General features: G+C 49.5%; 1 protein-coding gene across 1 annotated transcript in view; it reads right to left on the reverse strand.

Moving 5' to 3' along the window:
* The window catches only part of ANKS1A (ankyrin repeat and sterile alpha motif domain containing 1A), a gene marked incomplete at both ends in the record, with an annotated part of 72492 nt that overhangs the window by 25669 nt on the left and 28145 nt on the right, over positions 1-18678 (reverse strand). The window contains 3 exons of the mRNA XM_083878292.1: positions 7332-7897; positions 13189-13306; positions 17312-17404. Coding sequence (XP_083734418.1) covers positions 7332-7897; positions 13189-13306; positions 17312-17404 — 777 coding nt within the window. The remainder of the gene's footprint in view (positions 1-7331; positions 7898-13188; positions 13307-17311; positions 17405-18678) is intronic.

The following is an 18678-nucleotide window of genomic DNA, read 5'->3' on the forward strand; positions in this document are numbered from 1 at the left end:
ACAAACTGTCCTGAGCAGAGTTCTGCTAACAGAGGAAGAGACATTTGTTTGCAGAAGGCCAGTGAGGCCAAGCCAGCCTCGTGGCATGCTGAGGTCTGTCCTGCTGCAGGACAGGAAACATTTCCACACCAGAGTCCTGCTCAGTAATTCCCCACCTCACAGTGCTCATGGCAGGAGCAGCCAATGGCTTCTCACATGGGCAGGATGCAGGATGTCTCCTCCTCTCTGATCCCACCCTGCAGGAGCAGCAGGGACCCAGAGATGGACAGGTCCCACACCTGTGTAGGGGGCAGTGACCCCCCCTGTCCCTGAGGACACACAGTGCCCCACAGAGGCTCTGCTCCACAGCCAGCCCTGCTCCACACCCTGCCCTGATGGATGCCAAGCCATGGTGTCCATTCTGATCTCTCCAGCTTTTCCTCCCCAAGCCACTGCTGAAGTTTGAAGCCAACAAATCCACTGAGGTCATTAAACCAGCCCCAGTGCTTTAGTCCCCAGAATAAAGAGCTTCACACAAAGGGGCTGTCTGCCCACACACAGGGAAGGAGCCTCATTTGGACAGCATCAGGTTGACCATCACTCTGTCAGGGTGACACTCATCCATGTCTTGGAGGCATCTTGATGCTCCTGGAGCTTTCTGAAAGGGGCTTCATAAAATCTCACCTAACAGTCACCATCAATGCAAATGCAGAAGTTTGTTCTCAGTCTCTGCACGCAGCATCAGAGTCTGCCAAGGACACAGCAAGGTCACCCTGAGAGAACTGAAATCACAGAATTCTCAAGCAGTTTGGATTGGAAGGGACCTTAAAGCTCATCCAGTCCCACTCACTGCCATGGGCAGAGGCACCTTCCACTACCCCAGGTTGCTCCAAGCCCTGTCCAGCCTGGCCTTGGACAATTCCAGGGATGGGGCAGCCGCAGCTTCTCTGGACAACCTGTGCCAGGCTGTGGGTCAATGTCTTCTGTTTCCTGTGTGTCCCCTTCCCAAACTGGCAGCTTAAAAATCACCAGTGATTCCTGAGCACCCAGAAGAGGACCTGCAGAGCACCTGCACAGGCCTCAAGACTCTGAGCAGTGAAGTTACTCAAATAAAGGTCTGTAATTAAATAAAACCACACAGAACCAAGCACACGCTATCTGCCATATGGAGGGCATTAGTGCACTATAATGACACCCTGCAGCAGGAATATAATTAAGAATATAGCAGGATTCCCATTATAAATCCTTATTACTGAGGGTTCATAACCTACTGTACAAACCCGCCCGGGGCTCAGGCTCAGCAGACAAGAGCTGCTCCAGCAGCAGATCTCAGTCTCAGAAGCTACTTACAAAGTTGGGTGGAAAGGTTATCACTCTTTTAAATTTCTGCAATTCCAGGAGAGTGTCAGGAGTTAAGACTTCATTATTTCCAAGCTTTAACAGCTGGGGGGTGGGGCAGATTTGGTTTCAAAATATTAAAAAAAAAAAAAAAACCAAAAAAAAAAACACAAACAAAAAAAACACCCAAACAAGCTGCTTCTAACAGTTTCAAACCCCTTTGAGCACAGCAAATCTCCCAATGATGTGAGCAGCCCCTGAGCACAACAAACCCCCCCAGTGATAATGTGAGCAGCCCCATCAAGCCCAGCAGGTCAGCTCTGAACTCCAGGGGAGAATTATGGGCACATAAGGTTTATAGATGATGTTGGGGCAGCACAAAATCACTGACATTTCCATTCTGCACCAATACCACAGCAAACCTCACATTACTGACTGATACTGCACCCCTGAAGAAGGAAGGGAGGCTGCTCAGACTCAGCTGGGATATATCCTGGAGCAGAAGAATGACAGGATTGCTGCATCCATCAGCATGTCTGAAAGGGATGGAGCAAGAGTGGGATCTGGGATGATACCTGCTGACTCCTTAATACAGGTACAGACCTGAAAAATTTTGGATTTGGGCCATGAATCTCATTTCTAGGTTGGTGACAGCCCATAAACCACTTCTGGTTCAGTTTATGATGCTTCAGCTCCTGTTTTCCCACTGCCATCCCATGGAGCACACAGCTCATATTTCACCACTCAATATATTCCATGTCTCCAAAAGACACCAGCCTGTATGAACTCAGCATAACAAACACCAGAGGCCTGGAAAACATAATGCTCCATTTATTAATTCAAAGCTAAACTGCACCAGCCAGTTGTTCACGGCACATTTGAGCACTCGAATCCAGAGTTGCTGTGCTCCATTCTCCCCCAGCAGCCTTCCACACAGCATGGAGACTTGCTGAATTTATTTCAAATCTTTCTGCAACTGCTCGCCAGTGATAAAGGCAAACACATTTTCTGGCTTAATATGGTCTCTGAGAAATTCATTTGGATGGGGACCAGGGCCTGTTGCTTCACGCCACTCTCCAGCCTGTGTTTTTGTACAAATCCCAAAGTTACAAATCCAAACACGTACCAAAAGGAACTTATGGTATAAACTTGAATTTCACAACAGTGTGTGATGGATCTGCAGTATCACGGCCCTCCAAATATCAACGTTGTTTTGACAAACATAAAAATCCAACACTGACATGATAAACAGAATGGCCAAATGCAGCAACACATCTGCCCACAGCAGGGAAACGACTGGACAAGGCCACTCTGAGTCACAACAAAAAAGACAAACCCCCAAAAAGCACTGAATCAATTCAGTCTTCCCATATTTTTGCATCCTAACACAAACCCCAAAGCAACATAAGGCCCTGCAGCAAGGCTGGCTCTGGTCTGTGGGACAGAGCAGTGAAGCTGCTCCAGGCTGGAGACAGAGATTTAAAGACTTTCTTTTCAAATAAAAGCCTCAGAAGTGCTGGAAGACACGACGTAAAGCGGAAAAGAACATAATGAAGGACTGGATTTAGTAAGGACACGGCAGCCGGACATTTCTGCTCCTGAAAAACAAAAATGTCCCCAAAACGCCAACCATCACAAGGTTGTTACGTAACCAAAACATCCGTCAGAGCACGAATCATTCACACAAGAGTCAAAAAAGCTTCTGATTCACAAATATTGAGTTCACACAGTTGAGCAGCTCCCAGAAACACACACAGAGGTGGATGGAGCTGCTGTACTGGCAAATATCACCCCTGTTGTGTCCAAGCCTTGCTGCTGGAACAAAGCATGCCTGGTCTTTACATTTGCCTCTCAGCACATTGGTTTTCCTGTTAAACCAGTAAATTGTCTTACACTGGCTTGGACTGGCTTAGTTCCACATTGGCTCACAATTCCAACAGGCTGGGCCTTCGCAGCAGATTTAAAAATGGTGGAAACACAAAAGCTTTCACTTCAAAAAGTTCATCAGGCTGGAGGAAATCTCACCACTGGGGGCAAAGAGAAGAGATCGGACATGAGGGGTGATGTAAGAATTCCTGACCTTAGCACAGGAAAAACAGGAGGAAACATTGGGATCTGGAGACAATAGAATAATCAGCCCAATAATTAAGCTGATTAAGACCCTGATGGCCATGCCTGTTAAGCAGAAATCAAGACCAAAAATACTGACCCCACTGTTGCTTCTGCCCTAGACAAAAGTGAATTACAACTATTTCAGGCAAAGGGGAAACTGGAATGTGAGCTGAGGGCGAGGGTCAGCTTAGGGCAGGAGACACCAGGGACAATTCAAGTCACCCTGCCTGGTCCCACCAGCCAAACCCAGGGCAAGCTGAGATTTGAACACCTGAACCAAGAGAATAAACAAAACATTTTGGGAGGCAGAGGCTGACCCTGAGCTTTTTTACACCATGCAATTTCACCAGGCACAAAACCAGCAGCTCTTCCTGAGTAACAAGGGGAATATTTGCATTTTCTTTCAACGGTGCTGGCTGGCAGCTCCGAATTTCAGCTCCTGGGTGTTTTAAGGCAGTGGCAGGTTTTTGCATCAAAAGCTTTCCAGAAAGTTTCACATTTCGATGCAAATGTTGTTAATCCTCCACAGTAAGCCTGTAATTAAGACACTGATTCCACAGGGTACTGCAGCACCCAACAGTCCAGACAAGGTTTAAAGACACCCACCCACAGCAGCCACAACCTCCACCAAGTTGTTTCCCAGCTCCAAGGCTGAGGTGGAAGGCACCACAGATGTGCCATCTGCTCCATCCTTAGGGGACATCAACAGCCCCAAAACAGGTCAGGAACTGGTGAAACACCACATCCATGGTTACTGCAGATGCAAAGCATTCCTTTTGCAGGAGACATGGAGCACCACTGCAGTTAGTCATCGGAGATGAATGTCCAGTGCCATAATTAGCTAGAGAATATTCATTAGTTCTTCTACTAATTCACTTAGGGGAAAAAAAAAAAAAAAAAAAAAAAAGTGGTGGACTGTGCACCTCCTTTTTTTTCTAAAAAAAATCTAAAGTAATGTGCATGTTTTATTCAGTTCCCTAATTTTATTTTTTTTTTGAAGGATGTTTAATCTCTTCCTACGATGGCTTAAGCCAAAACACAGAACTACAACCTCATTTTGTGAGATGGATACTGGAACCTCCAAAATTCCAACTCAGCATTGGAACAGATGACCTGATAGCAGGCAGCTGGAAGTGGAGGATGTCAGGGGATGTTAAGGGATGTCAGGAGCCAGGTCTGAGGCTAATTCCCAGCAGCCTTCCTTGTTCTTTGCCCTGATCATTTAACAGATCGTTTTTCTTAGCAGCACCTACAAGGCAGAAGAGCAGCCCCAGGCCTTGACTCAGACATCCCTGCTCTGAGCCTGGAGCATGAACCTGCTGGAGGGCAGGTCTGGAGCTGCTCTACAGAGCAGGAAGGCAGAGCAGAAGCAGGTTAATCTGCCCTGAAGGGGCGACTGGCAGTGGGGCTGGGGGCCAGAGCCCCTCTCCCTCTCAGAGATGCAAATACAGCACCTTGTTGTTCTGTATGAACCCCCCTGTGAGCTGCTGCTGCCCCACTCATCCCCGTCTGCTCAATATTCATGAGCCAATGATGAAAACCAAATCCATCACTTCAGCCCTCAGACAGGTTTGGAGGCATTCAAATATTGATGCTGACTGAGAGCTCTACCCCCTCACACGCCTCCTTGCCCCCACCCTGCTCCCACTGAGCAGGACTGAGCATTCCCAGTCCTCACCTCCCCAGGCAATATGTGGATGTTTGATGTAGGAATTTCTCTGCCTTGCTCACACAGAAGCCCAACGTGTGAATTCCCACTCCCAGCAAGGAGCAGGGGGTCAGGAGCAGATGGGACATGGGCTGAACAGGCTCCTGGACAGCACAGAGCACAAAGCAACACTCTGGGCCAGGTCCCTGGAGCAGGGGAGCTGCAACTGGCACCAGGGACGGTTTTGCCAAGTGAATCACTCCTTCCCCATCCCACCCTTTTGGCAAAGCCAGCACCACCTTTCACTTCCAACAAAGGGCATTGGCAGAGCTCGGCCAGGGCAAGGACGTGACCCTTTGCTTACTTACAAGCAGCAGATTTTCTGCTGTCCCCAGTCAGCCACCACAGCCCAGGGCAGGGTCAGCTCAGGCTCTGCTGCAGATCTCATCAGTCCAGGGACACCAGAGATCCCTTCCCAAGTCCCTGTGCCCTGCACAGACACACCTACTGCTGGCCAGGCAGAGTTCTCAGCTTGCTGGGTACACAGAGAGCTGCCCATGGATAACTTCCCTCCTTAGTCACCTGCATAAAGGCCACTAAAATTAATAGAATAATATAAATCTGCCATTGTTTCCCCTCAGCACAGAGGGAAAGCCAAACCATTGCTAACAGAGGTGGCTCAACAAGGTTTATATTGCCCTGGTAAACACAGAGGCTGCAAGTTGCATCCAATTCTGAGCAGCTGCACTATCCCATCCAGGAAACTAATTCAATATACAACCACAGAATCACATTTGTTTAAATCTCACTGTTGCAATTACGACCCACCAGACTTTTAAAAAAAGTGAGACCTGCTCCACTGCAGACAGATGTGAATTTTTCACATTCTTTCTCTGATTTCCTCACCTAAACTTGAGAGGAAGGAAAAGCAGATTCCTCTCCCGGGGCTTGTCCCGCTGCCTCAGGGGAAATGAGGGATTTGTTTACAGGCAGGAGGAAGCTGCTCCGAGGGTTCATCTGAGCAGAGGAAGCAGAGGCAGTGCAGGCAGCCCAGCACTTGACCTCTGCTACCAATGCAGTCGTGCCAAAGGCTTCTGCCCTTTCAGTGTCTGCTGCAAACAGCTCAGATAAAAGCACAGGGAATTATCCAGCCCTTCCAAAGAACCTTCTGCTGCAGAGCCTTTCCCTAAGCCATGGTACAACTGACCTGGGCAATTAACAGTGAAGCCTCTCCAGCACAAGCAGCTGCAGAGGAAAGTATCTATTTGGCAACCCTGAGACCCGGCAGGGAGTGAGGGGGAGGCAGAGAACGGGCTGAGGGATGGATTCTCACGTTGCTCTCAGCATCTCTAAATACCTCCCTCTTCCCCAGATGATAATTTTCTCTCTGAGTCAGGGTTGGAGAGGCAGCTGAGCATCAGGCAGTGCAGGGGCACAACCCTCCCCCGGGTTTCCACGCCCGGCACACGCTGCTCCACACCCCCAGCACCACGCCAGGGGCTTTAGCTCCTTTCAGAGTACAAAGAATGGTTCATCCGAGCTTATCTCTTCTGCAGCCCCGGCTCCCCCAGCACAGAATCATCCCCAAAGAATGTTTCAGTAATGCTGCGGTGCTGAATTTCAGAGGGACACTTAATCTTGCCCCAGTGGCTCTCCAGGGCCAACTTTCTGAGCATGAAATATTTAACTGTCCGTGGGCGTCCGATATGATAATAAAGTGACTGCTAACCAGCCGCTGAAATGAGCTTGTGAGGAGGAGAGCAGGAGCTATCAAATACACAAACCAGCCTAATTACTGTCTTCCTTCCATCCCCATGAACCCCGGGGCACTGCTCACACTCCCCAGCAGGAGGGACACAGCAATACAGCGCTTCCAAGACATTGGGATAGTCAACAGGGAAGAACTGGAAGGAGGAAATCAGAAGAGTTGGTGAGAGGTATTATTATCAAGTCTTTCTCATTTTGGGAATGTGAAAACGTATCTGGCTTGCCTAAAAGAAACCAAGCCTTGTATTTGAGCAAAAAACTTTGAAACTGCTTGCAATTCTGCTATTCCCCCACTCCAATAAACTTTATCTTTTGGCATTTAGCACCTTGCAGACTCCCAAGTGAGCATGTGCCTGTTAACGCCTTGTGAGAGTTAGCGAAGCAGAGGAGCCCACCCAGGACCCCTGAAGGCAGCAGCATGGCAGAGGGGAGCTCCTGCTGCACACTTACTCCTGGCACAGGGGCTCTTTAGCAAGCTCAGCCTTACCTCATCCCATTCCGAAGCGAAGGATGGCGACTTCTCCAGCCGCTTCTTCCCGGTGCTGCAGTTGGAGAGCGATTCGCTCCGGCTCCCCATGGCATCGTCCTCCGTCGGGGAGCAGGTCAGCAGGTCAGAGTCCGACTTGGACAAGCTGCGGCTGAGTTTGAGCTCTGCTTTGGGCTTGCTGCCCGGGTGGGCTCTGCCCACAGCTCTGTCCCCCTCCGGCTCAGCACCGCCGGGGTGCTGCGGCACGTGGGGCGTGACTACGGCTGCGGGATCCGCCCGGCTGACGTGCTGCACCGTGGCGTACACCACTGTCTGCGTGGGGTCTGGGGAGCTGCTCCGTGCTGGTCCTGACGAGGGTAACTCAGCATCCTCCAGCTGCATAGCACTGGGGTGGCTCGTGGATTCTGTGTCCTCCTTCTCCGTGGAGGAAACAAGCCTGAAAGGGTCCTCGCTTATCTCGCAGATTGGAGAAGAGCCGTGGAGCAACCCTGAAAACTGCTCTGGCACCTGGATGTCCTGGCTCTCGGCAGAGTCCTGGCTGCGGCCGCCGCTGCTCCGCCTGTGGTCTTCAAGGAGATGAAAATAGAGAGGAGGGGGAAATTAAAAACATGGAAGAAGCAGCAGCAAAATTCCAGCTCTCTCCCTGCCCTCCATAAGCAAGGGAGGGAGAGATAAAGAGAGAACAGTTCCGTATTGTTCCGCGTGCTCAACTTGTACCCAAAGTCATGGCATTTATGAAATTCCAAACACTGGCCCGATTTACGCAATCTGGCAGCTCTCCGTGTTTTTTATTCCTGTTAACACTAACTATCAGGCCTTGCTATATAAGGCCAAGAGAAGTGCTAACTATATCCTGCAGAGAGAGCAAGTGAGGTGGGAGCAGCAGAGACGGAGGCTCCTGGAACATCTGATCCGTTTCCATAAAGGCCAGAGCGTTATTTAGAGCCGCGCGCCCGGCTCTTGGCACGGGCTGCAGGGTGGGAAAACGCCTGGACTGTAATCGACCTGCCAGTTCCAAAATCCGCTCCCAAAAAAACCCACTGCTTCCCTCCCTAGTGGCTTCCGAGTTTAACCTCTCCTCCCTGCTCAGGGGAGAGAAATAAACAGTTTATGCAAGAAAAAGAAAAAAAAAAAAAAACTTGAGCAAAAAAAGTCTCTTTTGCAATGAACTGAGCGCAGAGTGGTTGGAGCTGGTGGAGCACTGGCTGCCCCAGAAATGTGACACTGGTTCCCAGCTACTCCTGCCCCAGCAACCTTAATATCAGGTACCAGGGTCCTGCATAAACCATGAAGAATTGAGTGATCCCAAGTGCTGAGCACACACACACACACACACACAGACACTCACCTTCGTCACAGCTGAACGAGCATTTCAACTGCAAAAGCAAAACTTTGTCAAGCTCACAAGTCTAACTTTGGTTTCCTAGGATTCCTTCATCCTCCCAGCATTGCTTGTGAATTTTAACTGCTCCCATTTAGTGGTGAAGAAACTCTCCAGTCTGAGGACTAAAAATTGATGCTGCAAGGGAACAATACAGTGAAAGGCTCCGATAATGAGGCTCTGAAGTGCAGGGAGGATGTTTGGATGTGAAGAGGAAATCACTTGCTTTGCAGACAGCAGCTCTGGGAAGCCAAGGCAAAGGAACCCTCCTTTCCGTGAGCAAAATAATGAGTTCTACTCTCACTAAAAGCAGCCTATTAGCAGCAGCAGAGAGCCCAACTCAGCTCCCAGCACCTTGCCAGCACCAAGCTGGACCTGGGGATTTTCAAACACCAATACCCACTGGGTTTGTGGTCTGCCCTCACACCAGAAATAGGCAGGAAGGGGCTAAATCAGTCATTTGCCTTTGTGTGGGGGTCCCAGGTACCCCATGCCTGATGAGCATGGTGAGTCCCTCTTGCAGGCACAGAAGGCCAGGAGCAGCCACAGCCCTCACTGGGATCAAGTGATGTGAGGGATTATCTCATTCTGGATCCTATGAGTTAAGAGATTCCAGGACAGTGAAGTAGTTGTTGACTCTCTTGCACAGGCACATAAACCACCAGTTCTGTGACTGGAGCTGCCAAGGGAGAGGCAGGTCCCAGTGCTGGCTTAGAGGGACCAGCAACAGCACCCCAGATTGCAAGGCCAGACTAAACCCAGTTACTTTGCATAAAGCTCTGAAGCTCCAGTGCTGGAGAGAAACCTCAGAGGACAAACCTCAGAGGAGATCAGATGTGCTGCATTCAAAGCATTCACAGGACAGACTGGTACTCATGCAAAGCCACAGAGTAAGATAGTAGTGATGAGACAGTCACATAAACTTGTGGGGAAAGAAAAACTTCTGCAGTTTTTCTTCCCAACCTCTTCCCTTCCTTGGAAACCATTTCTTCCATGCCCCAGCTGAACCTTTACTGACATTTCTGCTGAAGGCAGAGAGGAGGCTGGCCAAAGTTTGTGCCACGTGCTGTAACACTTGAGTCCAGCCAGAACAAAGTGCTCCAAATCCAGCTCCAGCACCTCACAAAAGGGCTCCTGTTGGACAGGAATCCCAGCCACCCACTCATCTGCGAGCTGAAGAGGGACTCTGAAACACAGGGCAGCTGCCAGGGAAAGAAGGGATGGAGCGAGGGCAACAGCACTTGCTCAGAAGTTGTGAGAAACATCTTGAAGGAAACATTTCAGAGCCTGCCCTGAAAGCTGCAGACAGGAAAAACTAATGTAGAAAGTCACCTCAGTCTTTTTGTCACTGAGGTGCACACAGCAGAACATGCAGGGCTCTCCAGGCCTTTTGTTTTAGGGAATCTGAAAGAATCATCCTCCTCCAGTTACACCTGAGTTACACTCAGAAAGGATCCTTAGCAAAAAGACTTCTGCCCAGCTCCCTTCACTGATTTTACACCTCAGCACAGATCCTGCTTTTTTCAGCCACAGCCTATGCAGGTCTCACCCACAGGAGAGGCTGCTCCCAACCCTTCCTGGAATCAGGAGCCCTTTCTGGGCACACAGACTGTCTCCATCCCAGGGAGGATTCCAATCAGAGCTTCCCTGCCAGCAGGCTGAGGACTCCAGATACGAAACACTTCCCTAAACACTCCACACTAAGCTGTAACCACTCTGCCTCCACTGGATTTTTTTCCCTGTATATCAGCAGCAGGATTTGTTTCATGACCCTGGATTAGGAGAATGAAGCTGTTCCTGCAGCTGCTGCCTGCTCAAGCTCCCCAGCCTTAAAATTAGTGAGGGCATACAGCAGCCTCTGATTTGCACATGGAAAAGGCTGCCCATGTTACATCACACCAGAATTTTTCAAGTGAGGAGCAGGCAAATCTCCCTCCTGTGAAACAGAAGGCCAGAGGAAAAAGCTGGCCTTGAGGCGTTCAAAAATATCTTTCACCTACAACAGAACTGAAACACAGCCCCATTCCACAGCCAGTTACCTTGTGTGGAACCCAGCTGAGGAGGGGACACTCCTGTGTTAACCTCATCAAGCTCAGTCATTCCAGGCAGAGTTTATCCATCTGAATTTCTGCTCTTCTGTATTCCCCTCTTCAGAAAGGGCAATGAGACACTGCCCTGCTTAGAGAGATCATTAATGTGACTCTGCACAACACCCTGACAGCAGAAACACAGGCTTGGGCCCAGGAGATGGGACAGAGGTCTGTCCTCTGTCCATGATAACACCACTCGCAGACTGTGGGTTTGCACTGTCCTTCATATCACAGCAAACCAAGAGCTGTCCCCAAACCTTTGCCTGCAACAACCAAGTGTCCCCACAGAATCCCCACAGCGATGTACACCCTGCTGTTCCAGCAGTCATATTCTGGCTCTCAGAAAAGAGTTTCTTTCAACCTCTCTGCAGCATGTTCTGACTTTATTGCTGGTTTATTCCAGCTCTCTGGTTAGCAGCACAGTCACACTGCACTGGTTGAACGAGTATAACCACAAAGAAAATCTCTAACAGGAGGAAGGGAAAAGTGGGGACTTCAAGCTGGACCTTCTATGGAAGCAGCACCGAACAACCCCAACAGGTATCAGTTTGTAATAACTACCAGAAGGCACCAAGTCAGTCCTACCTGCAGCTGGTCACTGCTGACAACACCTGGGTGTGACTCCTGAGAAGCCAAACAGGTGAAAACTCAAGTCTTTTCACCCTCCATTAGATCTCCCTGGAGGCAGCAGGAGCTGAGAAGCCTCCTCCTGGTCACTCCACATACATTCCTCCTCTTTTGCCTTGTTTTCACACCCTGTTACAGGGCCTGAGTGCTCTGACTTCACACATGTGACTGCACACCAAAGTGGATGGGAGAGCATTTGGCTTAAACCACTTCTGATACTCTGCCCAAAACACGAGGCCAACTTCTCCCAGTGCTCCAGCATGTGACAGGGAGCTGCTCTAACACACACAAAGGCCACCAAAGCCAGAGGATAATGCCACATTCATCTGCTGGCTGGACACAGGACAACTGGCAGCCAGAGGAACAAAGGCAGCTATCACAGATGAAAGGCACCATTAAACCCGCGTGCCTGAAATTCAGCCTTTCTGCTGCCCTGAAACGCCCTTTCAACAGCCACAAGAACCCAAACCCTCCTCTCCTGACCAAAGGCTGCTCCAGAACTCATCCAGAAAGCCAGACCCTCAGAGTGAGAGCCAAGAAGCAGTTCAAAGCCTGGCTTCAGCCTGTTCTGTGTCTTGGGATTGAGCTGTTGCCTTTGATGCTCCAGGATCCTTCTGACCCAGAGGTGGGAAAATTCTCCAACACCCCAAAGTAAAGCTTCAGTCTCTCCCTCAACTCTTGTTTAATTCTGCCACTCCTTAAATTTAATCTTCTTCCCCCACATCAGCCACACTGCTGACTCCATTTAAAGAATGGGAAAGTCAGGGAAGATGAGGAAAAACTCAACTGCATCCTTGGATTTCTTCCACTGTAACAATGGGAAGGGCTCCAAGCTTGTTACCAACACTTTCCATAGAGTGCAAACCATGAAGTCACAGCTTTGATCTTTCCAACTATACATTAAAAGATGAGATTCTGCTCTGGATCCATAAAAGGATCCATAAAGATCTTCCTGCAACTTCTCCTCTCTTCAGGTGTTCAGGGGAAGGGATCTACATCAAGAACAGGCAGCTGTGTTACTCTGAGATTTTATTTTAAGCTGACACATACATAGAACACACAGTGTGAGAATCCAAATTAAATCCACCCAAGTTTCTGCTCAGGACTTCTGAATAAAGCGGAAATTTTCTCCCTCTAAACAAACCTTTTGTTGTTATTGTTGAAGGAAAGCCAAAAAGCCAACAACAGGCAAACACAAAAGACAAGGTGTTCCCAAACGCTTTGTAAAGCTTGAAGATCCTTTCAGGGGAGGAGAAACTGCCTCAATATCAACCTATGTACTCAGACAGTTCTAGTTCCTGCTCTACACATCTTTGTTTTCCTCCTCTGTTAGTTTCCATCCCAAATTAGCTCTAACACAGAGCAGGATGTTGATTTTACAGCAGGATAGCAGAAACCTGCAGCGCCAGCTGGATGGAGAACACGGCTCACTGGAACACTCATCTTCCCTGGCAGAGGCACAGCCTCCAGCCTCTCACCCTCTGCCTTTGCTTGGCCAGGCATGAGATTTGGGCATTTCTGAGGTCACAGAGCAGATCCTTGCAATCTCTGAACTGTCCCGCAGCGGAGCTGCCCTTCCTCCGCGTACACTCTGTACAGGAACGCTCAGAGCTCTCCTTTACAGAGATTACCAGGAAACACAACAATCACCCTCCAGCCCCCACCCAGCAGAACTTTCATTGTTCCACTTACCCTCTGTCCCCCACGTTTTCCTGAATGTATGTAAGCAAACAGCTCTGCTTTTTGGATGGTCACTCACCTTTTGTTTTCCTGTCCACTGCAACCGGCTTTTTAGTTTCTGCTGTAAGCAACAGCTCGTAGGGGTGTTCCTCTTCCTCAGCTCCACTTCCCCTGCTCTTCCCCCGGGCAGCAGAGGCCTAATGAAGAACAGCACAATGTGGTGCTCTGCAAAGCAATGCTTTGTCCCAGCATAAACCCCACAGCCTCTATGCCACGAGTTAAGCAAAGAATTGACAGAGGCAACACCTTCACTGCTGAGTGTGAGTCAAAATGTAGTAATCCCCTTCGGGTTTTTTAACTCCCTCAAAAAAACCCCACCCAAACCCGTTTAATTTTTAGTATTTCAGGCTGCTGACAGCTTTCCAGCACTGACCAACTGTGCAAGAGCTGCAGACAGGCTGGAGGGGGAAAAGAGCTGAGACCGTTATTCCTGTTCATCCCATCTCAGACTCGCTGTTGCTATTGGAATTTGCATCGTCATTCACTTTTTAGCTGCCGGCCCTATTAGGACAGGGCTGAAAAGAACAAACATCCAAATCCCTGACACTCTCTCAGGCACCTCAGATCTGCATTTCTGACCTCAGGGTGTATGGCATATTCAGAACTAAAGAGTCCTCAGGCAACACTATGAACTCAGTTTAACTTCAGGAAGTGCAGCAGAGATTGTGCTCATTTAAATCACCCAAAGCCTCCACTTAGAGCTGGTTTGTAACCCTGCCAGACTCTCCCCGAGCTGTTGTGGAAAGCCACCAGCCATGTGCAAGGATGAGATTGTGGTGCAGGATCCAGAGTCTTGCTGCAGACTCACACATGCTGGTCTGCACCAATGCCAAGGATGACAGGACTGGATGCCCTCGTGTGCCATCCCAGTGCTGAAGGGGCTGAACTGGCCACCAGGGCACCCTGCCGGCACAGTCGGCTGCCTTTCAGCACCATCTCCTGGCCAGGTCCTGGCATGTTGATGCAACCATGTCCCAGGAGCTCAACATTACCCAGGAATGCATCCTAAGAGGCTCCAAGAGAGCTGGGGAAGGGCACAGAGTGAGAGAAAATTGTCAATTCCCTAGAAGTGTTCAAGGCCATGTTGGATGGGGTTTGCAGGAACTTGGTCGAGTGGAAGTTGTCCCAGTTCATGACAAGGGCTTGGGACTGGATGATCTTTAAGGTCCCTTCCAGCCCAAACCACTCTGTGACCCCACATGTAACTATACCCAACCACAGCCAGAAAGCAAACACTCCCCACTTGCTGCCAGGACAGGGAACAACAGTCTGAACAAAACATTCCTCCAGGGAGGGCTCCTACTGCTCAGACCCCTGGACCTGCCACTGCCTGACCAGCAGAGCACAGGCCACCTCCTGCTTCTTCCCAAAGTGAAGGCAACAGAGCTGCTTCAAGGGCAAACTGGTGCCTAGCTGACTGCAACCAAGCTCTGGAAGCTTAAAGCAGTCTTGGAAAGGCACCCAAGAGTCAGCAACACAGACAGGATTTTGACATCCATGTGCTGTTCTGCATGAACCCAGCTGGCTTTTAAAGTGACTTTCCCAATGGTAGGAAACAGGCCGTGTCCAGCATGGGAAATATTTATTTATTCTATCTGCTTTGAGCAGGAGCTGCCAGGCAAAGCTGCTCCTTTCCAGGTGAAGGAGCTCGTAATGAGCAAATTAGGGAAAAATTCTGACCAGATGGTGGCACAAAACCATCAGACCAGAACAGCAGGTAAGAGGTTCTTGCCAGTGATCTTAGAAAAATCCTGCCCAGCAGCAGCCTGTTAGCACAGCAGCAGCCTGGACCTTCAGCCAGGCTCTGGTGCTCTCCTGACACTCCTGTGGATGATGATTCCTGTGCTGTCCTCTTTAAATGCACCAAAGGCAGAAACTCTCCAGCAGCACACAGTTCCCAGCTTCTACTCTGTGAACTTTCATAGGTCTGGTGACATTTGAATTTCTCCATCTCTCATCCTTCCAAGCTCTAAATAGTGTTCCAGATTCAAATTCACTCAAAATAAAGACCATTGCTGGAGAACCCTGCTTGCTCTGTGGGCTTTGTGACCAGGAGCAAGACCACCAAGTAAAGCTTTCTTCCAATTCAACTTTAAGTTCTTCAGCCATGTTGTTTGCATGTATAAATGTTCATTGCTAGCAAAGCCCAGAAATAAGATGTTGAGAATAATGAGGATGCTCTTTAAGTTGTACTTAATCCACAGCAGAGGACTTTGAAAGACTTTTTAAAGGGTAACTCATCTCTTCCTCTTTTCTCCCTCCCCAGAGCTGCAGACCAAACTCCTGGAGCCAACGTGGCGCCTTGTCCTTGATCTGCACTTCCCTTCCGGAGACAAGCAGTAAACAACTGCAACTAAAGTTTAATTTGACAGTGCAGACTTTTACTTAGCTCCAAACCCAGAAGGTTTCTGCAGATAGTGAAAGGCACCACTCAAGCACCTCCAAACAATCAGCTCCTTTGCCTGTTTGTACCAACGCCTTTCCGTGATGAAAGTGAAGTTTCTTGTTTATACTCATCTGTTTTGAGTGATAGCCCCAGCTTGGCAAGGAATAAAAAGACTACTTTGGAAAACGAGAGTCTGGCCCAACCCCAGAACACTCAATGACGAAGTGTCCTGGCTCCAATGGGAGAGCAGGGCTGGAGGGTGGCAGATTGGGATGCTGCAGCAGAATATTTACAGTATTCCCAGAGCATCAGCACACCTGCCTGGCACAGGGAGAGAACACTCTGAGGTGATAAAAGATGGGCAAGAGTCAGAAAAGCAGAGCAGGCCAGGAGGAACAAGCAAAGTAAAAGGATCAGCCCCAAAAGCCTCATCAGTATGTCCAAAAGGTCATTTCCAGGCAGCCACACGCTGCCTGTAAGTTTTGTCACTGAAGTTGGTCACAAATCAAGGTCTTCCCAGTGAGTCACTCTGCCATTTGCCAGCAAGATTCCCTTTAATAGACTGTGCTTCCAAAGCCATTAAAGGCAAGACAACACAGCAGGTGTTTGGTAATTAAACATGGCAAGAAAGCTCAGCAGGAACGGTCAGAGCACGTTTCCCTCCCTCGTGTTTACTGTCATAAACAAGTTCTGCTTCCCAATTACTCCATGACCTGCTGCCCAGCTCTTCTCTGCCAGAGCCAGGCACAGGACTGGTCACCACCTCCTGCATTTGAACAGGAGTGCAGGGATCAGTCCACAATGTCACATCCCAGTTTCCCTGTTCACACACAGCTCAGAGTTTACTCCCTCTCTGCAGTCAGCTCTACTACAGCAGGCCTTGTTCACCCGTATCTTGTGAAGGATTTGACACCCTTCAGAAAACAGATCTCATTTATGCTTTGCAGAACTCCAGCAGATCAGCACATTCAGAGAAAGCACCTGTGGAACCAGAGCCTGCTCTGACAGCAGAGGTGGCACACTCCACGAGCTTCACACACAACCCACTGCCTTTGGGAGGACACAGAAATCCACAGGATTTGGAATTGCTTTGAAGGCTTTCCTGGGTGTCAGCAGAAGTTGCCAAGGCACTTTTGTGGTTTCCCACAGTCGTGTCTCCCAGAGAGTCTTTACATCTGAGGTTCACAGGCAGGTGAATAAGACAAGCAACACGAAGCCCCAGCAGCAACTTGGGAGAACTTGAGTTCCATCAGAACGCAGCTCACACGCACTGACCCCTGCAGAAGGCAGCTTTAACACATGCTGGGCCAGATCCTCAGCTGAATTCAAGCCCCTGATCCCTGCTCATGTCAGTGGGACCCACAAGCCCATGCAGCTCCTCCACAGCTGGGAGCTCAGAGGAAGCAGGAACTCACAGCCCCTCTGTGTTTTAGTCCAACTGAAGATGCCTGTGGTGGGATCATTAATAGTGGGCAATGGTCCACATCGCAAAGTGGGTCAGAAGAATCTCCTCCTAAGGGAATTCTCAGCCAAGAATAGGAAAGTAATGCTGAAGGTCAGCTCTGAGGTACCCTGGAAGAACCGGACAAAGGAAGTTCCCATGGTAAGGGACAGCAGCAATGCTGAGTGAGGGAATACTTCACATTCACAGCCCAGCAAGCACAGGAGGTAACAGCATCCTTGGCTCCTCCCAAACTATTAAAACTGATGTTTAAACCACTCTCCCACAAAACACCCCAGAGCCAGCCCCATGTACCTCACAGGGAGCACTGTGGCCTGTCTTCTTCTCCACATTCTGTTCCTCATCTTCGTCAGGCGGGGGCTTGGCTGGCGGGGGAGGACGTTCTCTCTGCAGGTGAGACAGACACTGTCAGCTCATTCCTTCTGCCCCACCAGCTCTATGTCCCCACTGCTGTGGGTGCAGCAAAGACCTCTTCAAATTAATCTGGGTGCAGGAGAAGTTCAGCCCTAAAGGCACAGAGCTGCTGTCTTTCCTCCTCCTCTGCCTCAGGACACTGATGTGTTCACACTGGTCTCACTCAGACCTGAATCAGCATCTCCACAGCATTACACAGGGGAGTGAGCAATGAGCTGATCAGAAGAAAGGGTTTGTGGCTTAGTGAAACTGATGCCAGAGGCGTCTTTTATAGGAGAAAACTCTAAGGATCAAGAAACTCTCCTCCAATATCCCAGGATTGCAACTGGGCAGCTGGAGCTGCTGCTGCCTGGTCTGAGGCCACCTCCTGCCCAGCCACAGCTCCATCTAATGGCAAAGGGAGCAGCAGAGCTGCACTGCTCAAACTCCAGCTAACTACTGGAGCATGTCCCTCTTCCTGCTCTCTTTTCACTGCAGTTCAGCTTTTATCCTTCCTTACTTGTGACAAAACCCAGCTCATTTCACACAAGACACCATCAGTCAGCACAGGACAATGACAAGATTTGACCAGTAACACAACTGCCTGGTACTGCACACCTGAGAGATCTGGCCAAAATGTCCACCATCCAAAGCTTTTGTCTCATTTCTATTCTGCTTGCTCTCAGCACAAGCCAAAGGCTGCACCTCTTTTCACAGAGGGGAACCATGGTTACTGTGCCCCCAGCAGTTTAATTGTTCACTGCTGCCCTGCCTTTTGTCCAGAAACGCCTCCACAGAGCAGGCTTTGGAAAACCAAGCAGAACACAGAGCCTGAAGCTGACCCAGCACTGCAGGGCCCGTGTCCCATCTGCCCCACAGCAGCCTTCCTGCTGATCACTACTAGGGCAGCAGATGCAGCTGACAGAAGGTGAGGAAGACTTCTCTGGGGACAGTTCCAGGAGCTCTGCACTGCCTTGTAAAGCCTGGAGTACCCTCTACAGAGCTCTACAAGTAATACACAAAAAAAACCCCATTCCACTGCCAACTAGTCTCCAACAGGTTATTACAGATAATTTCCTGTGAGCCTTAGCTTTGGTAAAGCAGTGAGACATGAGATGCTCCATACAAGTTTCCAAAACTTTTTTCAGGACAAGCCAGCCCTTCTGCGAAATGTAATCTCCTGACAGACCAACACTCACTGGCACCAGAGCACCACCAAAAAACAGAAAGATACAACACAAGGTGAAATGAAGAAGTGGCTGCTTTTA

This window comes from Zosterops lateralis, assembly GCF_965231275.1.
Source record: "Zosterops lateralis genome assembly, chromosome: 26".
Classification (NCBI taxonomy): domain Eukaryota; kingdom Metazoa; phylum Chordata; class Aves; order Passeriformes; family Zosteropidae; genus Zosterops; species Zosterops lateralis.